General features: G+C 40.9%; 1 protein-coding gene across 10 annotated transcripts in view; it reads right to left on the bottom strand.

Annotated features, from left to right (window-relative positions):
• GRB10 (growth factor receptor bound protein 10) overlaps window positions 1-18,906 on the bottom strand; it is a 147,919-nt gene that overhangs the window by 110,342 nt on the left and 18,671 nt on the right. For 7 of the 10 annotated variants that reach the window (XM_082047053.1, XM_082047050.1, XM_082047045.1 and 4 more), the window contains one exon: window positions 745-842. In XM_082047053.1, the coding sequence (XP_081903179.1) occupies window positions 745-795 (51 nt within the window). In that variant the 5' untranslated portion in view covers window positions 796-842. Of the gene's footprint in view, window positions 1-744; window positions 843-3,063; window positions 3,083-9,128; window positions 9,148-11,715; window positions 11,819-18,906 lie in introns of those variants that run through there. The other 3 variants (XM_082047052.1, XM_082047055.1, XM_082047054.1) reach the window with 3 other exon arrangements.

Below are 18,906 nucleotides of genomic sequence, written 5' to 3'. Positions count from 1 at the left end.
GTCATATGATACTCTGTTTAATTATTATTGGTATATCTGCAGGGCCCAAAATCATAACTGAATCCTTAGGGCGGTAAACACACTATGAAAACAAGAGGAAAAAATAAAAGACAAAACACAGGTCATGCCCAAAATAACAAATTTGCAATTTCATATAAAATACAAATCATGCATTATGCCAACCACAACTGTCTGGGGACAAAAAAGGAAAAGAACTTTTAAGCAGATTTTTGCCTAGCACCTTTGAATTGAGCTGAGGTTGGGTTTTTATTTTAATATATTTTCTTTTTAATATGCCATATTGGCTGCGTAGATACAACAAAATGACTCTACAAACATAGGCTCTAACCAAGTGTAAAAATCTCTGCTTTTGTCCCTACAAATATATTAATAGCATCAGCAAACATTGCTGCTTTGTGGTGCAAGGCATTTCACTGGTATTGCAGCTTGACTTTTTTCTTTTTTTTTTTTTTAGGAAACAAGTGTTTTCTCCAAAATATGAACTACCAATTTTGCGAACAGATATCAAATCTTAATCAGTATATATCAGTGACCCTACTTTTTCAGCAGCAGGTCTTGAATACAAGATGGTAACAGAGCCTCTGTTCCCAAACATTATCAAAACCCAGAGAATTGCCAGACAGCTATTAGCAGTTTGATGAAAAGTTTGAATGCACAATCAATCACTGGCACACAGCAATATGATGCTACAAGCTGACAGGAACATGCAGTTTCATAACTTACTATCCGATAAGGAAGATGTAAAAAGGAGTCTGGGCAGCCAGCTAAAGCCATTTGTTCCTTCAAATTTTCTTCAAATTACATCTACTGCTTCACAGGACCTGCAGAGTACAAACAAACTGTCAGAAACCATACTGAAGACATTTCATCAACTTTTTATTGAAAACAGTTGGAAGGAGAAGAAGAGCAAGATGAGGTGATGAGGATTTGCATCAACTTGGAGTAGCAAATCTGCACACTTGCTGTCTGTAGCCTAGAAAACACATTCAACCCGATACTTTATTCAAAAGCCCAACATAACTATTCTCAGGCTGGATGGCTCCTTCTTTATTTCCACAGTCCAGACAAAAAGGTTAGTCTCTCTTCACACCTAGACCCTAACTGTTTGAAGACTGGCCCACCAACTGAGGGTATGTTTTCAATTATGGAAAGAAAACACTGAAACCTGGGAGTTAGGATGACAGTCACTTATCATAGAATCATTTAGGTTGGAAAAGACCCATCAGATCATTATGCAGCATTAGCCTTCAACACCTTGTTACACAACTACTTTTTCTGCCCTTTACCCTTTCCCACCTGCCTTCTCTCTCACGGCTTTATCCTCACACAGTATATCAAATCAGGTGTCCCACGCAAATCTGCATTCAAGTCTTGCATTTCCTCTTCTGAGTGATTATTAGCAGCAAATTTGCAAGGTAAGTAGTCTTTCTTTTCAGCATCACTTCTGTGATCAGATGGAGCTTGAAAAGAAATCTACTGCAAACATATTTAAAGGTGCATATGGCTAAAGAACTAAAAATGCAAAAGGAAAGGCAGTATTTAAGCCAATGACAATAAAGTGATTTTAAATGCTGCTCCATAAAGGAAACAAAACTAAACAAAAGCATATAAATATATAAAGTACTATTTGCTGGTCCCAGCTTTTCTCTCAACCAGCGACATTCATCTGGAGATATCTCTGCTGTATGAGACAAGTGATGCTCCCTCCAAGCAGATGAAAAAATGGTGACTGGTGGAGAAAGCAGACTGCAAACCAGAGCCAGAACTTCTACCACAAGCAAGCTCCTGTCTTGCTCATTGTTAATTATCAATTATGTATTAAAAACAAATGTCTGAGTTTTAAACAGACTGCTATCTGCTCTCTAGTAGATGTGAACTGTCACCAAACCAAAGCTCCCAGCAAGATCAATGGGAAAGTCAAATCATGGACAAAGGTAAAAGGCATCTCAGAAAAACTACTCCTGGAAGGGTTGCAGCGTATGGTCCACATAAACCAAGCACTCATCTAGAAAACTTTATTTTATCTAGTTCCATGATAAGTTGGGCTGAGGTATGGTCGGTAGCCTCCTCCTCCATCAGAAAGGGATGCAAACTTCTGGGAGCTTCTTTCCAGGAAGGAGTTACTGGGCTTCTGCAGTTTACCTGAGGTAGCAGCTTCCTAGGATCAATTCATATAGCCAAATACTTCAGGAGCAAACCGTTTTGGCAACAGCAAGTTTGAAAATCTATTTAACCCAATATGCATAAATCAAGTTGTTTATCCTTCATACTTTTTTTACTTAAGTTGAAAACCAAAATCTTACAGGATTCACAACGGGAAAGGAGGAAGACCATCTCAAACATATAACTCTGTGGGCATGATACCCAACTTGTATTTTTTGCTAGTCTTTAAACATATGAACAGTGGTCTACAGCCATCGAACTCACAGCTCCACACCTAGAAGTTTGCAGTCAGTTCTTAAGATGGATCTGAAGACTTAACTTTCAGGGCAAGATTTGCCTCAATGGCTCAGTTTGTTCTGGGAGAATTAAGTACAGATTTATAGAAACCTCTTATCTTGGCTGATGCATAAGAAGAAAAAAAAGGCGTCTTTTCACTTTGGGGAATACAGTTTTCCATAAGCACATGTGAAGTGAAATTGGGCAAACCACTGGAGTAGATGTTCTGAAGTTGGTACAATGCATCAAGAACAAAGAGAACAGTATTATTAACCCATAAACCCACCAAAATTAAATGAAGTTTAGGTAAAGGGATAAGGCAAAAGAATTCAGCCTTACATTGCAACAGTTTTATGATTATTATTATTTCAATATTTAGAGAACAGGAAAAGGCACCACTTGCATAAACTTAAATGCAGGTTATTTAGGACTGAATATCAAAATACTCATCTTTCTCTTGATGTTTCAGCAAAAGGCACTGATTCACTTATAGCAAGATAGATTAAATATGTTCCTGAACAATACCAGACCAATTTGTCTACTCTAGGGTGTGCTGCAGTATATGCCACAGCCCCATTACACCAATGGAAGATCATAAATTACCTCAAACAATAGTTGGAGTCAAGACTGCATAATTTATCAAGACCCATTTGCTTCACTGCCACATTCTTGAGTATTCATTTGTTAACACTGCAGAAACAGAGGAAAGCAATAATCTCTAGATGATATCATTCCTAGTCAGTCACACATTAACACTGATTTAAGTTCGCATCTCTTTTGTCTGTCTAAAAGTGGTTTATCAAAGTAGTCCTGCCCTAGGAATATAAAAAGCCTTTGCTCACCTTTAAGATCTAAGACCCTGTTGTACCACATCAACAAGTAATCAATTTTAGAGGGACAGAACTCTATACCAATTCATATGTTCAGCAGAAAAAAAAAGTATTTAAAAAGAAAAAAATAAACTTTTTTTTTTTCTGCTACTGTCTTTAAACTTTATTTTTAGTTCTCATCAGAGGCCATAACTGCATACACACTTATATGTCCCTTCCATGCAAGTTAAATATCTCTTTGTGATTTGTGCTGTTTACATGCTAAGTCACTGCCCTTTTCCTAAAATGCCTTAGACAGGGGACAGAAACTCCAAAGGACTGCAAATAGAAAAGCAGCTATGTAGTCAATCTTGTTACAAGACTCAGGACATTCAGTGGAGAGAACAACTTTTGTGCTGCCTCAAGCCAGATGGCCTGCGCACATTCAAAAGCAAGTGACTCCACATGCTCCTACTGGCTTAAGAGTCTTCCTGGGACAGAGCCTCCGAGAGAAGGACAGTCACAACAAACTGAGCTTCAAAGGTATGATATTCTCTATGGAACAGTCAATTGTGAGGCACAGCTTTGACATCTCCGTCTCTCAAAAGCATTAAACCAACCCGCGTTATCTAAACAAAGACTGATACTCATCCCACATGGAAAACATTGCGGGTACACATCCCTGAGAATGCCACTGCTCTGAATGAGTTGTTTCTAGTCACGATCAAATTACCCAGCTAACCAGTAGATTAAGTTATCTATTAACGGCAAATTAAGCCTATCACCAGGTATGCTTTTTGATTTATCACTTGCTTTCTGCATATTCCCAGTGGAGGTAGCAGTATCTCACCCAGCACTCTGGAAGCACAGGCAGCCTACGCACACACCGGTACCGCGGCAGGAGGATGGCAGGGGTATGGTCAACTCTGCCAATTCAGGAAGTTTTCCAGGTTCTACATGTGCCATCTGTCAAAGTCTTTAAATTCAAGAGAAAAATACATTTTTTTTTAAAGCAGGCACTTGTAGATTAGTTAGGAACAGGAGGAGAGGAAAAAAAAAAGGCAAAATATTTTAACCTGGCAGAGTTGCAAGACAAGCTCCAGAACTCTCGAAAGCTGGACTTAACATTCTTTTATGCAAGGTAACTTAACAAATTTTTTCAATACTATTCCATTTCAAGTCCCGGGCATTTCACTATTTTTATTCTGTCATGTTCTGCTTTCTGTAACCAAACTGCTATGGATGAGGGAGGGGAAATAAAACTTCAATATAGTCTTAAATTCTGACAAATGTGAACACCTTTCTCCAACACCTCAGGTTTAACATACACTTTAAAACTCTTTCCCTCTCTTATGCATCTTTTACTCTCTAGGACATTCAGTGTCACCACTTCATTTCTTCCCAGACTACAGCATGAAGCTTAGCAGACCAAACCCGAATTTCTATAAGAAATTAGAACAAAGTCTTAAAACAACCAATTTCACGCAATAGTCTCCCCTAAGTCACCTTCAGGACTGTCTGGGTCAACTCTACCGGACTTAAATTTTAACATCTTGAAGAGCCAGGAAAAAAGGAGCCTGTCTTGTTGGTCTATACAAAGAACAATCTGCATGATCACTTCAGACGGCCTCCAGATAAGGTAGTTAAATGGATGGTTCTAGCAATCCTCTACACCAACACAGGGCGTAAGGACGCATGCACCTTCTTACTAGTCTGCTGCTATTGCCATAGTTACAATGGAAATCAGATTTGGATACGAGCAGCATTAAGCATGCCAGTGAATTTTCTGTAGTTGAAAGACCTGACAGCTAGCAGTGTCCCCAGCTGCATTTTATCTGTGGGACCCAGATGTGCTTTTCCATGCAAGAACAAGATCGACACGGCTTCTGACAAGAAGGCAGCCTGACCATGTGGGCTGAAAAGAAAGTGCCACCAGATGCCCCAGATGGTTGGACCAAAGAGACTAGATGCTAAAGCACCGTTGGCGGCACAGGTGTTTGTCACGACATTCCATCATAGCTTCAGCAATCAGTACATTTAAGGATTTCTAAAGCAATTTCCCCTCTTTTGGTGGTGGTTTCAGGTAGAGATTGTGTCGTTTTACAAGACTGATGATGCCCTCCACCCCTCCATCAAGGTGATTGTTTGGTCAGCAGGACTCAAAGGTTTATTAGTCCAGGCCGCCACACACATACGGCCAAAAGACTCTGACTTCAAACCAATACTGGCAGCTTCCTACGCAAGGAACACCACAGCATTGCTCTGTTAGGCACTCAGAAGACTGGATTCATCATCTCGAAGCTTTTATTGTCCATGTCCCCATTTTACTCACTCCAAACATATGCTTGCTTGTCTCCCCGTCTCTGAACGTCCCTTCCCACATGCAAAGTCTCCAGTTTTCCCATGCTGAAAACTAATACTTGGGCAACTTCACTTCAACAAGTTCTTGTGCCGCCAAAACACCTTTCCAAACACTCCAGAATGCCACCAGTCTCCAAGTGCAAAAGATTAAGTGACATGGTTGTTGACATTCTGACAGCCTAATGAGGTTAGCAGCAGGTAATATTTATTAAGAATACTTGCAGATTTCAAAATTTCTTCCCACTTCCCTTACATGAGCTGGTACGTGCACACACATTGTGTTACGCAAACATACCCAAAAGGCATTTGCAGTCTATGATACAGAGCAAGTTCCTAACCAGAGTAATACTTTGAACATCTTTGAAAACAAAGCATTGTTCTAGTTAAAATTTCAAGTGAGTGTTGCGCACTAAAATGAAAAGCACTGTTCAAAATATAAACCATCAATCAAAAGCACTTCAGTTACGTCCAAACACTCCCACGATCCCATACTAAAAAATCTGGTCTTATAAAAAAAAAAAAAAAAAGGAATATAATTCTCTTTGCCATTCTTAATTGCAAAGCTGTTAGTCTAAATATTACACCTTGTAAAGGAAGCCATTTGCCATTGTAATTTTGCCAGAAAGTGAAGAATCTTGGCAACAGCAATTCAGCTTTTGAAAGCCAAAACAGATACATACTGTAGAAGAAGCACAGAAGAGCTGATGCCATCCCACTTCAAGTCTTGCAAAATAAAATTGAATAAAATATATGCAGTTCAGAATATCCTGGTTTCCTGAAGCTGCCTAAAATTCTAAAAAGGCTCCTCAAAACTCAAAGCCCTTGAATTCATGCTCACCTCTTGACAGGGCAGCTTCACTGACAGCAAGGATAAAAAGTCCTGGGAGAAAAATAGTTACTCTGCAACTAGCCCATTTAAATAAGGATTTTCCCTGCTGTCCCTGAAGGAAGTCTTCCAGTTCAAAAAACAAACCTATAATGAACTTTGGAAATATTTATGAAACTCTGCAGTTTCACTGTCTCCCTTGATCACTGAAAATTCTCTTCTGCCTCTTAATAGCTCAATCCATAGACTTTGAAGCAGGAACTTTTACAACTAAACAGACTGTACCCAAGTCTAAACAAAATGGTAATTAGAGAGAAACTGAAATAAAGAGCTATGTAGTACACAGTACACAATCCCATCAGCAAGCCATATGCAAAAGTAGGGCAGGTCCACAGATGCACGACTGGGACAAGAGGTGCATAGTAAAGCAACCCAAAGACAACTTCTGCTGAAAATGCCATGACTAATGGTCTCTAATTTTGTATATACAATTCCTCACTACCTTCTTTGCTTCCAGAAAACAAAACAAAAAAAATACTGCCCCTATCCTCTGTGGCATCATTTTCTTGCCTTTTTTCCCCACGCACACAATCTAGTCACATTTCTCATTACACAGAACCCAAAGTTTTATAATTTTGGGAAGCACTCTAATTATTTCCTTCTGTTATTTTAGGCTTTTATTATCCAACCTGAAGACTTGGAGTGAAGTTATACAACAGTTAAAATGATTTAATAGCTTGTTACTGCCAAGAACAGGACAGACATCCCACTCTCTTCATCAGCCTTTGCTCAGCTTTCTTCCTCCACTTCCTCCCAGCAACTGCATGGTACTCTTTTCTTCTCCTGCTTTGTGCCATGTATCGTCCTTAAATGAGTTAATTAACACAAGCTGAACTCGTTGTTTTGCTGGGTTAGTTGTCTGCTAAGGAAGCAAGCACAATAAACCTAGATCTGACAAGCAGCTCAGCTGGCACAATGTGAATGGCAGGACAGCATGAGCTGGGGATGGGAACAGGATCACCCCTTTCCAGTGGCAAACCATTACAACTATTACACTGGCCAAGGCAACCTGTGAACTTTCATTTTCTTTGTTTACTGCCATTAGGAGCTGGCAAACCTTTCCTGCTGCATGTCCATGAGAATTACTGCTTTCCAGGCATCTCACAGAAGAAAAACATTTGGGTAAGACTCCAAACAAAACAGTTGCATTTTCTAGATGGCACTTTCCCCCTTGTGGTACTGACTCAAGTCTGCTTTTGTTGCATACTTAACAAAACATTGCTTTTCGCATCTGGAACACTAGTAAGCCTTTATGCTTTCAACCTGCCACTGGTGTGAATGGTCCTTCCCCCTCCACGGGGGTAAGATTTGAAAGCCAATCCCCAACCCAGAGACTAAACTACACGCAAGACATTTTTCTACTTAACTCCTGTATGAGCACAGCAAGTTCATCAGCCTTTGTACAATGCACTTTTGCTGAAGAAAGTCACATTGTTACAGATTCTGGGTGAAACCACATGCCTCTCTATAAGCATTGCAGTGGAAAGATTTAGCCAGCTTGCTCAACTGCCCTTTACTAAGGTGGCAAGATGGTGGGATGCTCCCCACAGTTTTAACTTCTACAGCCTCCCGACAGCAAAAGCTCAGAGAGCATGCAGTTGAAACGTGTATACACAGCTGTGACAGAGGGACTCAGAGCAGCTACCTCTAGCACTCACACCCTATTCCCAGCTTCTGTTCCCTCATTTCTCTGAAACACTCCTTTATTGTGGAGGAGAATCTTCCAGAGCTTGCAGAAGCCTTTCCTCCCCTTCTGACTGATGCAAAAGACAAAGATATGTATGAAAAAAAAAAAAGAAACAAAGAACAAAAGGCAATATTTTATCACATGACCAGCTGATCTGTTTTCCAAGCATTTTAAAGTCTGTTTCATTCAAATGATTCATTCATCAATCACTGCAGTTATTCAAAGTCTATTTTCCTTTGCTTGGATGCTTTTTACAAGGAAGTTTCCTTCTCAGTAAGATTTACGTAGGGGGCTCAGTAAAACTTCTCACCGAACCTAGCAGGTTTTTTAACACAGTACTGGCTACAGAGCTGACCACAAGACTGACCTCAGAACTAAATGCACACTCATGCACAGAAAGCTATATAGACAGATATCTATAAATACCATTCGCATTCCTCCTTAGGTCTCTCTTGCTCTCCAAAGTTTTCAAGTGGGTTAAAATACTTTTCTCTGATTGAAAAAAAAAAAAAATAATAAACATCATTGTGGAGCAAGGACATTAGACAGGTTTTTCATTGTGATGATTTACAGGGTTTAATACCAATAGTTAACACAATAAGTGTACATGTGCCACTTGCTGTTCTCTTAGTACAAGATTTTTTTTTTTGAAGAGTTATTAACTAGGATTATCAGAAGCTTTTATTTAGACAGCAAGGTTCCTGGTTTTAAAGCAAATCAATTGACATAAGCTTTTACAGTTATCTATAATTTATGTTAGTGAATAAGCACTAGTTTATTTACATTGTCTAATACCATATAAGTAGTTGAAGCTGGAAGGCAAGTTTAGACATTTCAAGTCAAACAGCAAGCTACTCCCTAAGATGGTATCTTTTTGAGATACCATAAGAGGTAGACTTAAGTGCACAGGTTATTTTCAACATACCTCTTGTTCACACAGTTAGAACACTCAAAAGAAAGCTTCTCTGCTTAACCTCTGGAAAAAAAACACATGCTGTGAGCAGAGGCGTATTCCCTGATACCAACAGTACGTTAATTCACCCTCTAAAGAATTTTGCAGTGACATATTCCCAAATACAGTTTATTCTGAACAATTCAACTGTTCAAACAATTAAGACAAGCACACAACTCAGCTGAAATGCAGCAAAGAGTAAGTAATGGTAGTAAGTAGCAAAAATAAACAAGCAAACCCATTTTACCTCTCATGCACAGGGAGGCAGGAGTTAGCATAGTATAGCTGGTAAGAGATAACTAATTAAAGCCATCAGTAACTCAACCATGAAAGCGAGCCCTGGACTGTATCAACCCCAAGCAAGCTGATGGCAGCCAACTCTGCTGCTAGTTGGAAAGAGTGTTTTAAGTCCAACAAGTACTGTGTTGCTCTCAAGAATCACAGAGAAAATCTCATTTATTCAAGAGGGATATAGTAAAGAAGTGCAAGAAAGGCAAAAGATAACCCAAAGAAACCTAAAGCAATACATATACCCTTGACTGACCAGAACATAAAAACTGTGCCAGTCCAGCCTGGAGTACACAATTTGGAGGCTGCACCCATTCAACTCCTGTGCAGTGAAGCACCAGCAGTGCCAGAGTACACTCAGATGCCAAAAACTACTTGCAATGTTAAGATCCTGATGTCATAGACACCTCACGAGTATTTTCATACTGCCTTAATAACAAATCGCAACAATATCTTCTTAGAGCAAAGAGACCATTTTGTAATCTCAGATGCATTTGCTGGGGTTATGCAACACGCCAGCTCCAAATCCACGGGTGGCTTACGGTTAGCAGCAGGCAATCCGAGCTGCTGCAGCGCCTGACTGACACAACCAAAATGCTACTGGTGCTCTACGCTTGAATACAGGCTGGGAATTTCTAAAAAATAAATAAAAATAAATAGACTTCTGCATTTCCTATCTCCTTTCCTACACCCTTATGCTTTTCAGCCCTTGAAAAGCAGTTTCGAGCTGACATCTCAAAAGCAACTGTGTTGACCTACTTGCAAATATACCACCCTGGGACAAACAGGGCATAGCTTTTCCTACTAAGTGTAAACAAAACAGAAAATAAACTTACAGAACAGGTTAATATTTTGTAGAATGGTTAATGTGTTAATGTTCAACGGAAAGCTGAAGTCTGGCCAACTGATCACATGTTTCATGTGCATTAGCGTACATTTATTTATTGCTATTAACTTGCACCTGCAGAGAGAGGAAGAAAGAGAATATTCCTTCCTTTGATCCTGAAGGTCACAAGGTGACTGAAATCCCAGCTTAATGAAGACTCTGGTGAGTTTGCAAGTGTCACAGCTTCCTTCCATCAGCCCTTTCAAAACGCAGCATTGGAAAGCACAGCAAAGAAGACTGAAGTAATACCACCCAGGCTTCATAGACTATGTCAACTTAATTAGAATGGTATTTTGGCAGCACCCAAAGATTACATATCGAAGGCTGGGTAGCAGGCCAAATACTTGACTTGACTATAATATTTTGCCAAGCCACCTACATTAAGAGCTACTTCCCTGTTTTTTCAGGGTGCCATAAAGGAAATATGTTGTTTCAGGCATTATAAGACTTAAAAGAGGCATGAAACAGTGAATGTCACCAGCACTGAAGGTTAACTAGATACGCGTTAAACGAGAAACATCCCTAAGTAACCTTCAGACTACAGAGCCACTGAAGGGGAACGTTTGTTCTCAAAGGGTGTAGGCTCCAGATGTAGCCAAGGTTCCTTGCCTACCTATTGATGTATTTTAACCCACAAAATGCCTGTTCTCCAAGCCTGGAACCCACACACAGGTACCATCTGCATTCTCCCACCCTCGAGGTCGTCCAACTGGTACTGGCAGTGGTAAAAAGCAGGGAGAAGACAGCACATAAGCGTCCCCACACACAACATCATTTTACAGACCTGCAGTACGTTGTCCACAGAAACAAAGCAACACCCAAGGCTACACACAGAGCTGCCTATTACCCTATTATAGGACATGAAGGAAGTCACATACCCAGTGTGGTGGCACGTCTACAAGGCACATGGGAAATGCACATCCCTGCACTGTCACACTAGTCTGCGAGGAGAAACAGGTACTCCTCACATGCAGTTCATCTCACCCCATGGCAGCTACCTAGAAAAGGTCAGAGAAAGCTGGATAATCTCAAGAGGCCCCTTCCAACCTACTTGATGCAGCAAAGTGCACCACTGGAGCACCTGCTTCTCTTTTCTGACTACAAAGGGAATTTAGAAAACTGGCTCAGATGTAGACATCCAGGATCCAGAGGCACAAAACCAGCCTGAGGAATCCCTCCCCAGTCTACAGCACCATAACCTCAAACTCTCAGCACCTCTGGACAAGACTGACAACTATGCCAGACCAGTCCCATGGTATCCCCAGACTCTCAGTCTCTGTATTGCAAAGTCAATCTTGACAAAGCTTTAGCTTCTCCCAGCAACATTTAATTTCACTGTGTACATGCACATATACATATATTATACACACGCACTTGTATACATACATGACCTCAATAAGCAGATGAAGAGCTTCCTTAGCAGCAGTGCAGAAAGCAAAACAGAACTCCTTCAGCCAACATGGCAGAACTCAGCATTGTAAATGCTCCTCTACAAAAAAAAAAATTAAAAAAAAAAAATATATATATATAGAGAGAGAGAGCGCGAGCTTGGTTCTCTTTCCTGAATTTCCTTTACTGTTTGAGGCAGAGATTTTGTTCATACTTTGCTCTTCCAAAAAGTTCTCCTCTTCCCAAAATACACTGCAGTATAATAAAAGATTTGTGAAAAAAGCAGCAGATAAGCTATCTTGCAAAAGCCTCTCTGAATACCAGAAATTTGAAATTTCCAATTGCTACTGTTAATTGATGAAATAAAGATTTAAAAGTTTCTTTTTTGTTCCTTTTTATTTTGATCTATAAAAGCATTCACTCATCATTAATACAATCAATTTGACAGATGCACCAGAAAAGTCTTGATTTTCATTTCAGCCTCACTAATTAGCAGTAGTATTTTATTAAAACACAATTCTGCATGAAGACATGGCTTCACACAACTGCCTGCTTTACATAAATACTCACCACAGGCTTTCATGCTACTTTCTGCATTTGTGTCATCTTCACCTAAGGCTCTGATGCTTACAGATCTCAGCAATCCCTAGTTTGTAGTATTTTCCACCCCTCTTCCATTGGGCAGCAGTACCACAGAATTTGCCACCAACACCTGATACTCTTTATGACATTCTTTGTCTTGGGCAAATTACACCATGGCTTGAGAACCCTCAGATTTCTTTTCTGCACCATTTTTGCCTACACATCTTTTCTAGTCCAATAAACTCATCAGTCAACAGCCTAAAATAAGCAGCAGAGTTTTCATGAGGACTGTCTCATTTAACTAAATGAGAACCTCTTCATTATACAAAACCAAAAAGCTTCCCTCACACACAAGACAGAAGCAGAAGTTCGCTGAAGCTGGATGCCTTTCCAGAGCCAGGTTTGAGAAGGCTGCCCCATAGGAAAGAAGTGCTCTCCATGTCAGAGGAAGACAGCCATGGTTCCCAGAGAAGCTCCCACCTGTAAACCTTCCCAGTGTAGTCCCCTGAACCACAGGCATACCCTCGTACTCTGCTCCTGCTGAAGGGCAATAACACGTTGCCCAGTAGGGCAGCACTCTGGTCAGACTCAGTGGGACTACACAGAATGGTGAAGCAAGTAGCAGGAATAACATGGGTATAATTTTTCCCATGACAGCAGTAGCAGCACTGACCAGAAAACCAGAAATCACTACCAACAGATGAAGAAAGATAAATACTGAGCAAACCAAGGAGCACCACACTTGAATTTCTCCCATGGTCTGAGGGATAGAAAGGCATGTCTGTTTTCTACCAGACTTTGATGACAGATCCCTAAGAGTCTTCTGATACAGATCTCTCTCTAGCAGGTTAAGCCTTTTAAGGTTCAATGCTTCATGAGATAGATACATTTTAAACAGGAAAAAAAAAGACCCTGGAAAGGGCAGAATCACTCCAGCTTTGCACTGAGTCAGAACATAAAGCATTCCCTCTCTAAAGACAACATGTGACAAGAAGGACTAGGCTCCAGCTCCCAGCACTTCAGCAGCACTGAAGTTTTAATTCTCTGAAAGGAAAGTACCACACGTTTTCAGAGCAAATGATCAGCAAAGTTAAGAAATCACACCGTATAGTCAGACAGAATTAAGTAAATATGTGATTCCTACTTACTGGAAACCTTCTCCCTGGTATCCAGTGACAGGATGTGTGGGAATCGTTCAAAGCTGCGTCAGCGGAGGTTCACACTAGATATTCAGATGTATTTCCTTTACCAAGAGGGTGGTCAAACACTGGAACAGGCTTCCTAGAGAGGTGGCTGACACCCTAAGCCTGTCAGTGCTTAAGAGACTTTTGGACAGTGCCCTTAATAATATGCTTTAACCTTTGGTCAGCCCCGAAGCAGTCAGACAGTTGGACTAGATTATCGTTGCAGGTCCCTTCCAACTGAAATATTCTTATTCCATTCACAGGAGAACATTCCTTTATCCCAAAATGTCTTTATCTGAATGAATGCTCCAAAAGTGAAGTTCAGAACATTCTCTTCAATTTGTAATTTTTTTCCTGATAGATATATCTATTTTTAGCAAAAGGTCCACATGCATTGTAAGTCAGTTATTTCCAGTGCTGCCTCAATGCCTACTTCTAGAAAAGTCCCTCTCAAAACACACTCAGGTGCTCTCATACCATCAAATTTAAGGAGCTTATGGAAAAAAACAGTCAGCTGAGACACAGTAAATTACCCAACAACTCTATTCTGTCTCAAAGCAAGAGTAAAACCAGTCAGAGTCAACAGCAGTTTAGAAAAACCAGTTTTATTTGACATTGAAATGGCCTGGGAAGTTCAGGGGGTCAACTGCCATGCTTGAGGTGCGAGGGTGACTACATCCCATGGCCACTTTAGGAGCCACCTAACCACCGCTGCCATGGCGAGGTTCACAGTGCCCTGAATTTTATACAGGATTCCTACTTCTCAACCTGCAACCTCAGTGTCAGCACGTAGCTCTTGGGCAAACCACTACTTGCACCGACCACTGATCATTTGCATTGGTCAGCGAGGGACTGGTTAACAGTATGAATTTCAGAAGCCCGCAACTACAAAACAGATATGAGCAAGTACTCTGCTGGCAATTAGAGCTCCAGCTTTATTTTATTTATTCTAGCATAAGAGCAGATGTTGCAGTTATTTGAAGGTTTTCACAATCTTAATTGTTGACCTTAATTGTTGTTAATCTTTCCCATGAAGTGGAGACAGACAGACGCCACTCGTGTTTTGTGAAGAGGATAGTGTCCTGCGGGGTATGAGTAATAAAAGACAGTATTGTCTGCCTTCTCCCTCCTGTGTGAAATACAAGGGTATTGGGATTGGTCGGCAGCATGGAAGAAAAAGAACGAATTAATGACTCAGCTGTTTTATTTATTTTCTTGGAGGATACATCTGCTACAGGATTGCGCTGTGACACTGAGATTTCTTTCCCCTCCCTGGGAGCGGGTGAAGGTCCCAAGTGCCAGCTAAGGAAGTGCCGTATTTAGACTTGATGACGCCTGAAACAGCTGATACATAAAGCGCCCTGTCCACCTCATTGAGCATCACTCAGGCTGTAGTATTAAGACGCAAAGTGTTGAGTTTCACAGGGCAATATTAGGTTTCATAAACAAGTTCTCACACTGGACAAGAAAGCAGCATTTCATGACGTGCTTGGAACACAGCAAAAGACACATAAGGTCTTTTCCTTTGCTAGTGGGAGGCTTGCCTGAGATTTCTTGCTCAGGCGGGGAAATTTTGTATTCATCTTTTTGCTGCAAAGCTTGAAGATGAGGTTTGCTAACCAAGAAGTACATTCCTCCGACTTTGTTCTGCCAAGTGTACTGGAAGATGTTAACTTGGTGTCCCAGTAACTTGAGAACAGGCAACGCAGAGGAGGGACACTGAAGTTCAGAAATGAAACACAGGATGTACTGATGCTGCAACAGGCACTCCCTATAACCTAAGGCAAAAGACCCAGAAGTCAGGATAGTGAAGATCAGTTTCATGTTTATGGTTACCCTGAAACACTTCCCAGAGTGAAAATGGACATCAGTCTGAACCCAAAGACTGGACTGGAATGGCATCTGCTATCAATTCTAATGCAAAATACAGTGAATCAACTCTTTCCTTCCTCTTACCCCAGAACTCACCTTAGCTGCAAACACCTTGAGGGTTTCTTGCCAGGAAGAAAACATTGTTTTAGTTCCTTAAGAGATGTTATATTTGTTCATTAAAAAATAAAAAAAAATAAAAAAAAAAAAAATCAATGTCAATCTGCAAAAGTTCACCAGGCACCATATATATATATACACATATATACATATATACACACACTAAGCAACTGCTGATAGACGACATTTTAAGATCAGCATAAAGAGACTGTAATAAGTTGCTAGAATGGAAAGAATTCAGCCAAGATGTCTGAAGGGAAACATCAAACTGCCAAGCTGTTAATTGCCACATATACTCTGTCACACCTAAATTGATTTGGACATAGCATGAAAGATGGTAAGTCAGATCAGTTTTCAGAGCAAGTGCAAGGTAAATTCAGGGAACTGAAAAATCAGGAAGTGACTTATTTGCCAAAAGAACCAGTTAAAACTAGATAGACATGGACAATAAATAAGATGGCATGAGGAAGAGTCAGTACAGCTTTTGCAGAAGTTACGACTCAAATCTACTCAAGGCTTATGACAGTGTAAGGAAAAAAGACATATTTGGATGTTATCCTTAACCAGGGACTCCTAAAAGAACCTGAGCGGCTGTACTTTGCAGGAGTGGTTCCCCCCTTAACAGCTAATTGAAGGATGAGAATTAAAGGTAGGAAAACATGGTGGGGTTTTTTTTTTCCATACAGGGAGTCTCAAGAGTGATTGTAGTGACCATCCTTTTCAATATATCCATAAGCTCTCTGAAACATGATGAAGAGTAAGACAACACAAAGTTTGCAGGCAGTATGATATGTTCAGTCTTTGGAGCTGGAGCTTCATGCAAAACACAGTGAAACGATCCCATGATCACGAGCAAATGGGCAACCAAACGGGCAACACTGATTTCCACAAACTCAAACCAATGTGCAAAAAGAAAAATAACCCTGCCTGTGTGTACCACTGAACTAAGTGTCAGAAATCTTAAGTCTTCCTTGGAAGTATCATCGTAGAAAAAAAAAATAAATAAATAAAAAGGCAGACGACGCTTCACAAGGAGTAGTAATGGAGATGCACGCTCCAGAGCACTGCAGCACAGTAGGATATGAAGCAGCAGGGCCCAAAAGCAGAGGGAAACTCTTTGCAGACCTTCTACATAAGCAACCACTACCAATGGTACAGAGACACACAAAACTGTTCTTGATTAACCCACTGTCTGACCCACTATGGCTAGGCTCATCGAGAGGAACAGCCAAAACCATGCTCACCCTTCAACAGATTATAGCCCTTTTCTGCCCTAAAAGAGTACTGTACTAACTCCATTTTCAAACAGAGAAACCCAAAAAGGATTTTGAGGTCATCGAGCAGGCAGAGGTACCAGCAGAAAGCAGGCTTCTGAGCCACGAGCTCTGCATTCAAGACACTGCTATTCCCAGCAGCCAGCCCCAGGTCCCTCTGCTCCAGGTCACGTCCCCCACTGGCGACAGCAGGACAGAGAGCTACCTGCCCCTCAGCTAGGCTCATTAACATAGCCTTTTGCGACAAATTACATTTGCCATTCAAATTAAAATCATTAGCTACTTTAAAGAAAAAATAATATTCCTGGCTGTGAATTGCAGGTGCTAGATATTAACCTAATGGGGATGGTGAAGGAGAGTTGGAGGGACAGCCACATCACAGAGGTCCAAAAGTGCAACTTCAGCATCACCACATTGCATCCTCCAGAAAACGCTGCATCAATTTAACAGATTTGCACCTTGAACAATTTGGCACAGACCTAAAAGCTACAGTTGCTAGGCATCCTCCATGTAACATTTACTTTTAACAGCAAGTCCCGCAGGCTCCTGCACTATGCAGATGGTAGAATACATGTAGCTTGCAAGCTGACAAGCACATGCCTAAATGCTGGCTCTCTACAACACAAAACATGAACCACTTCACCAGGGTGCTTCTCCCACAATTTCCATGGGAATTTGATATGTCCAGGATGCAAGACGTTTCAGCACTGAATAAGAAAGGTGCCATTTTCATAATAGGCACCTAGGAGGTCTCTTCCTTCGCGTTTCAGGCCAGGACAAGAGCGAATCAAAATTTAAGATTTTGAAGAACATGAAGCTTCCTGCACAAATTGCAAAATCACGACGTAAGCCCAACATTATACTGAAAGCTGTTAAGAGACCACAACTGAGCAACGCCTTGAACACCTCATCAGCTTCTTATTTTGAATAAAATGAAAAGCTACTTTCCAAATAGCATGAAAGTCACAACACCAAAAAGATTCTGGCTTTTTCATATTCTCAAAATAGCATGCTAGAAAGCAGACTACAAAAATAGAAATTTTAGGTGCATTTAGCTTTCATCTCAAGCATCAGCACAAGCCTATCCAATCCAGCATTTCCATGAGGCTCTGTAAAGCTTTCCCTCATCCGCAAACCTGTCTTGACGAGCAGCAAAGAACTGGGACCAAATGCAGCTGATCACCCAAGAGCCCTTCAAAACCAGAAGATTCAGATGCTAGAGCAGGCTCATTCCTTTCCCACCACCCCAGATGCTTGTGCATGGAGAAATTGAGATCCCCCTAATTCACTTCACTGAAATCCACGCAAACTAATAGAAGGTGGCAGCAAGCAGCATCACCAAAAATAAAACCATCAGAGAGAAACTACTGATGGGTAAAGTAATGTGGTTTTTTGATGCTTAAACTTGCAAGTTATTTTCACTGTACTTACTAACACAGGAAAGTGAGCAGCAGCACATTTTGGGAACAGTGCTACCTTCTCCTCCATGGGCAGTAGGCAAACCAGGGGAAAAGTGACCATCTTCAAATCAGCCTCTCTGCTCCCTGGCTGTCCAGATTCACCCTCACTGCCCTTCCACAGGGCAGGGAGGAGTTTGCTCACTGCGATGGGGAGGGCACCACGCAGCAACTCTTGTCTCTCATTCCCTGCCTTCTAGGAATTTCCTAAGTGACTACTGGAGGATTAGGAGCTCTACGTAATGCTATTAAACACTGCAATATTAAAATCTGCACTAAAGCACACAGTCTGTCTTAAGAGGATGATTTTTAAATTTATTTTTTTTTAACCTCTGGAAAAGCACGTGAGGAACACAGTGAGAAAGCAGCATCAAAACTGGCAACTCTGCAAGCAAAACAGTCAGGTTTACTTGCACACTGCAGCCTGCCTGCTACTTCAGATTACTGACTGCAGAGCAAGAAGTTATTCTCTCCCTAATTGGGTCCCAGTCTAAAATAGTTCCGTTATTTTTAGTATAGTACTTAAGTATCTGAACTGTGCCCTGTACTGCCAAAGCTGGCATGCATCCCTGGCCATACCAGGAATTACAATATTAAACAAGAGCACACATGCCACATATCCAGGCTGACTTTTGTTCTTCTGCGTTGTCTTTAGTGGGTGACTTTAAAGACTTTAAATACTAACAGCTGGCCAAAAATGGC

This window comes from Streptopelia decaocto (genome assembly GCF_964273445.1).
Source record: "Streptopelia decaocto genome assembly, chromosome: 2".
NCBI lineage: Eukaryota > Metazoa > Chordata > Aves > Columbiformes > Columbidae > Streptopelia > Streptopelia decaocto.
The sequence above is the reverse complement of the archived record's forward strand: the minus strand, read 5'-3'. Positions and strand labels throughout refer to the sequence as shown.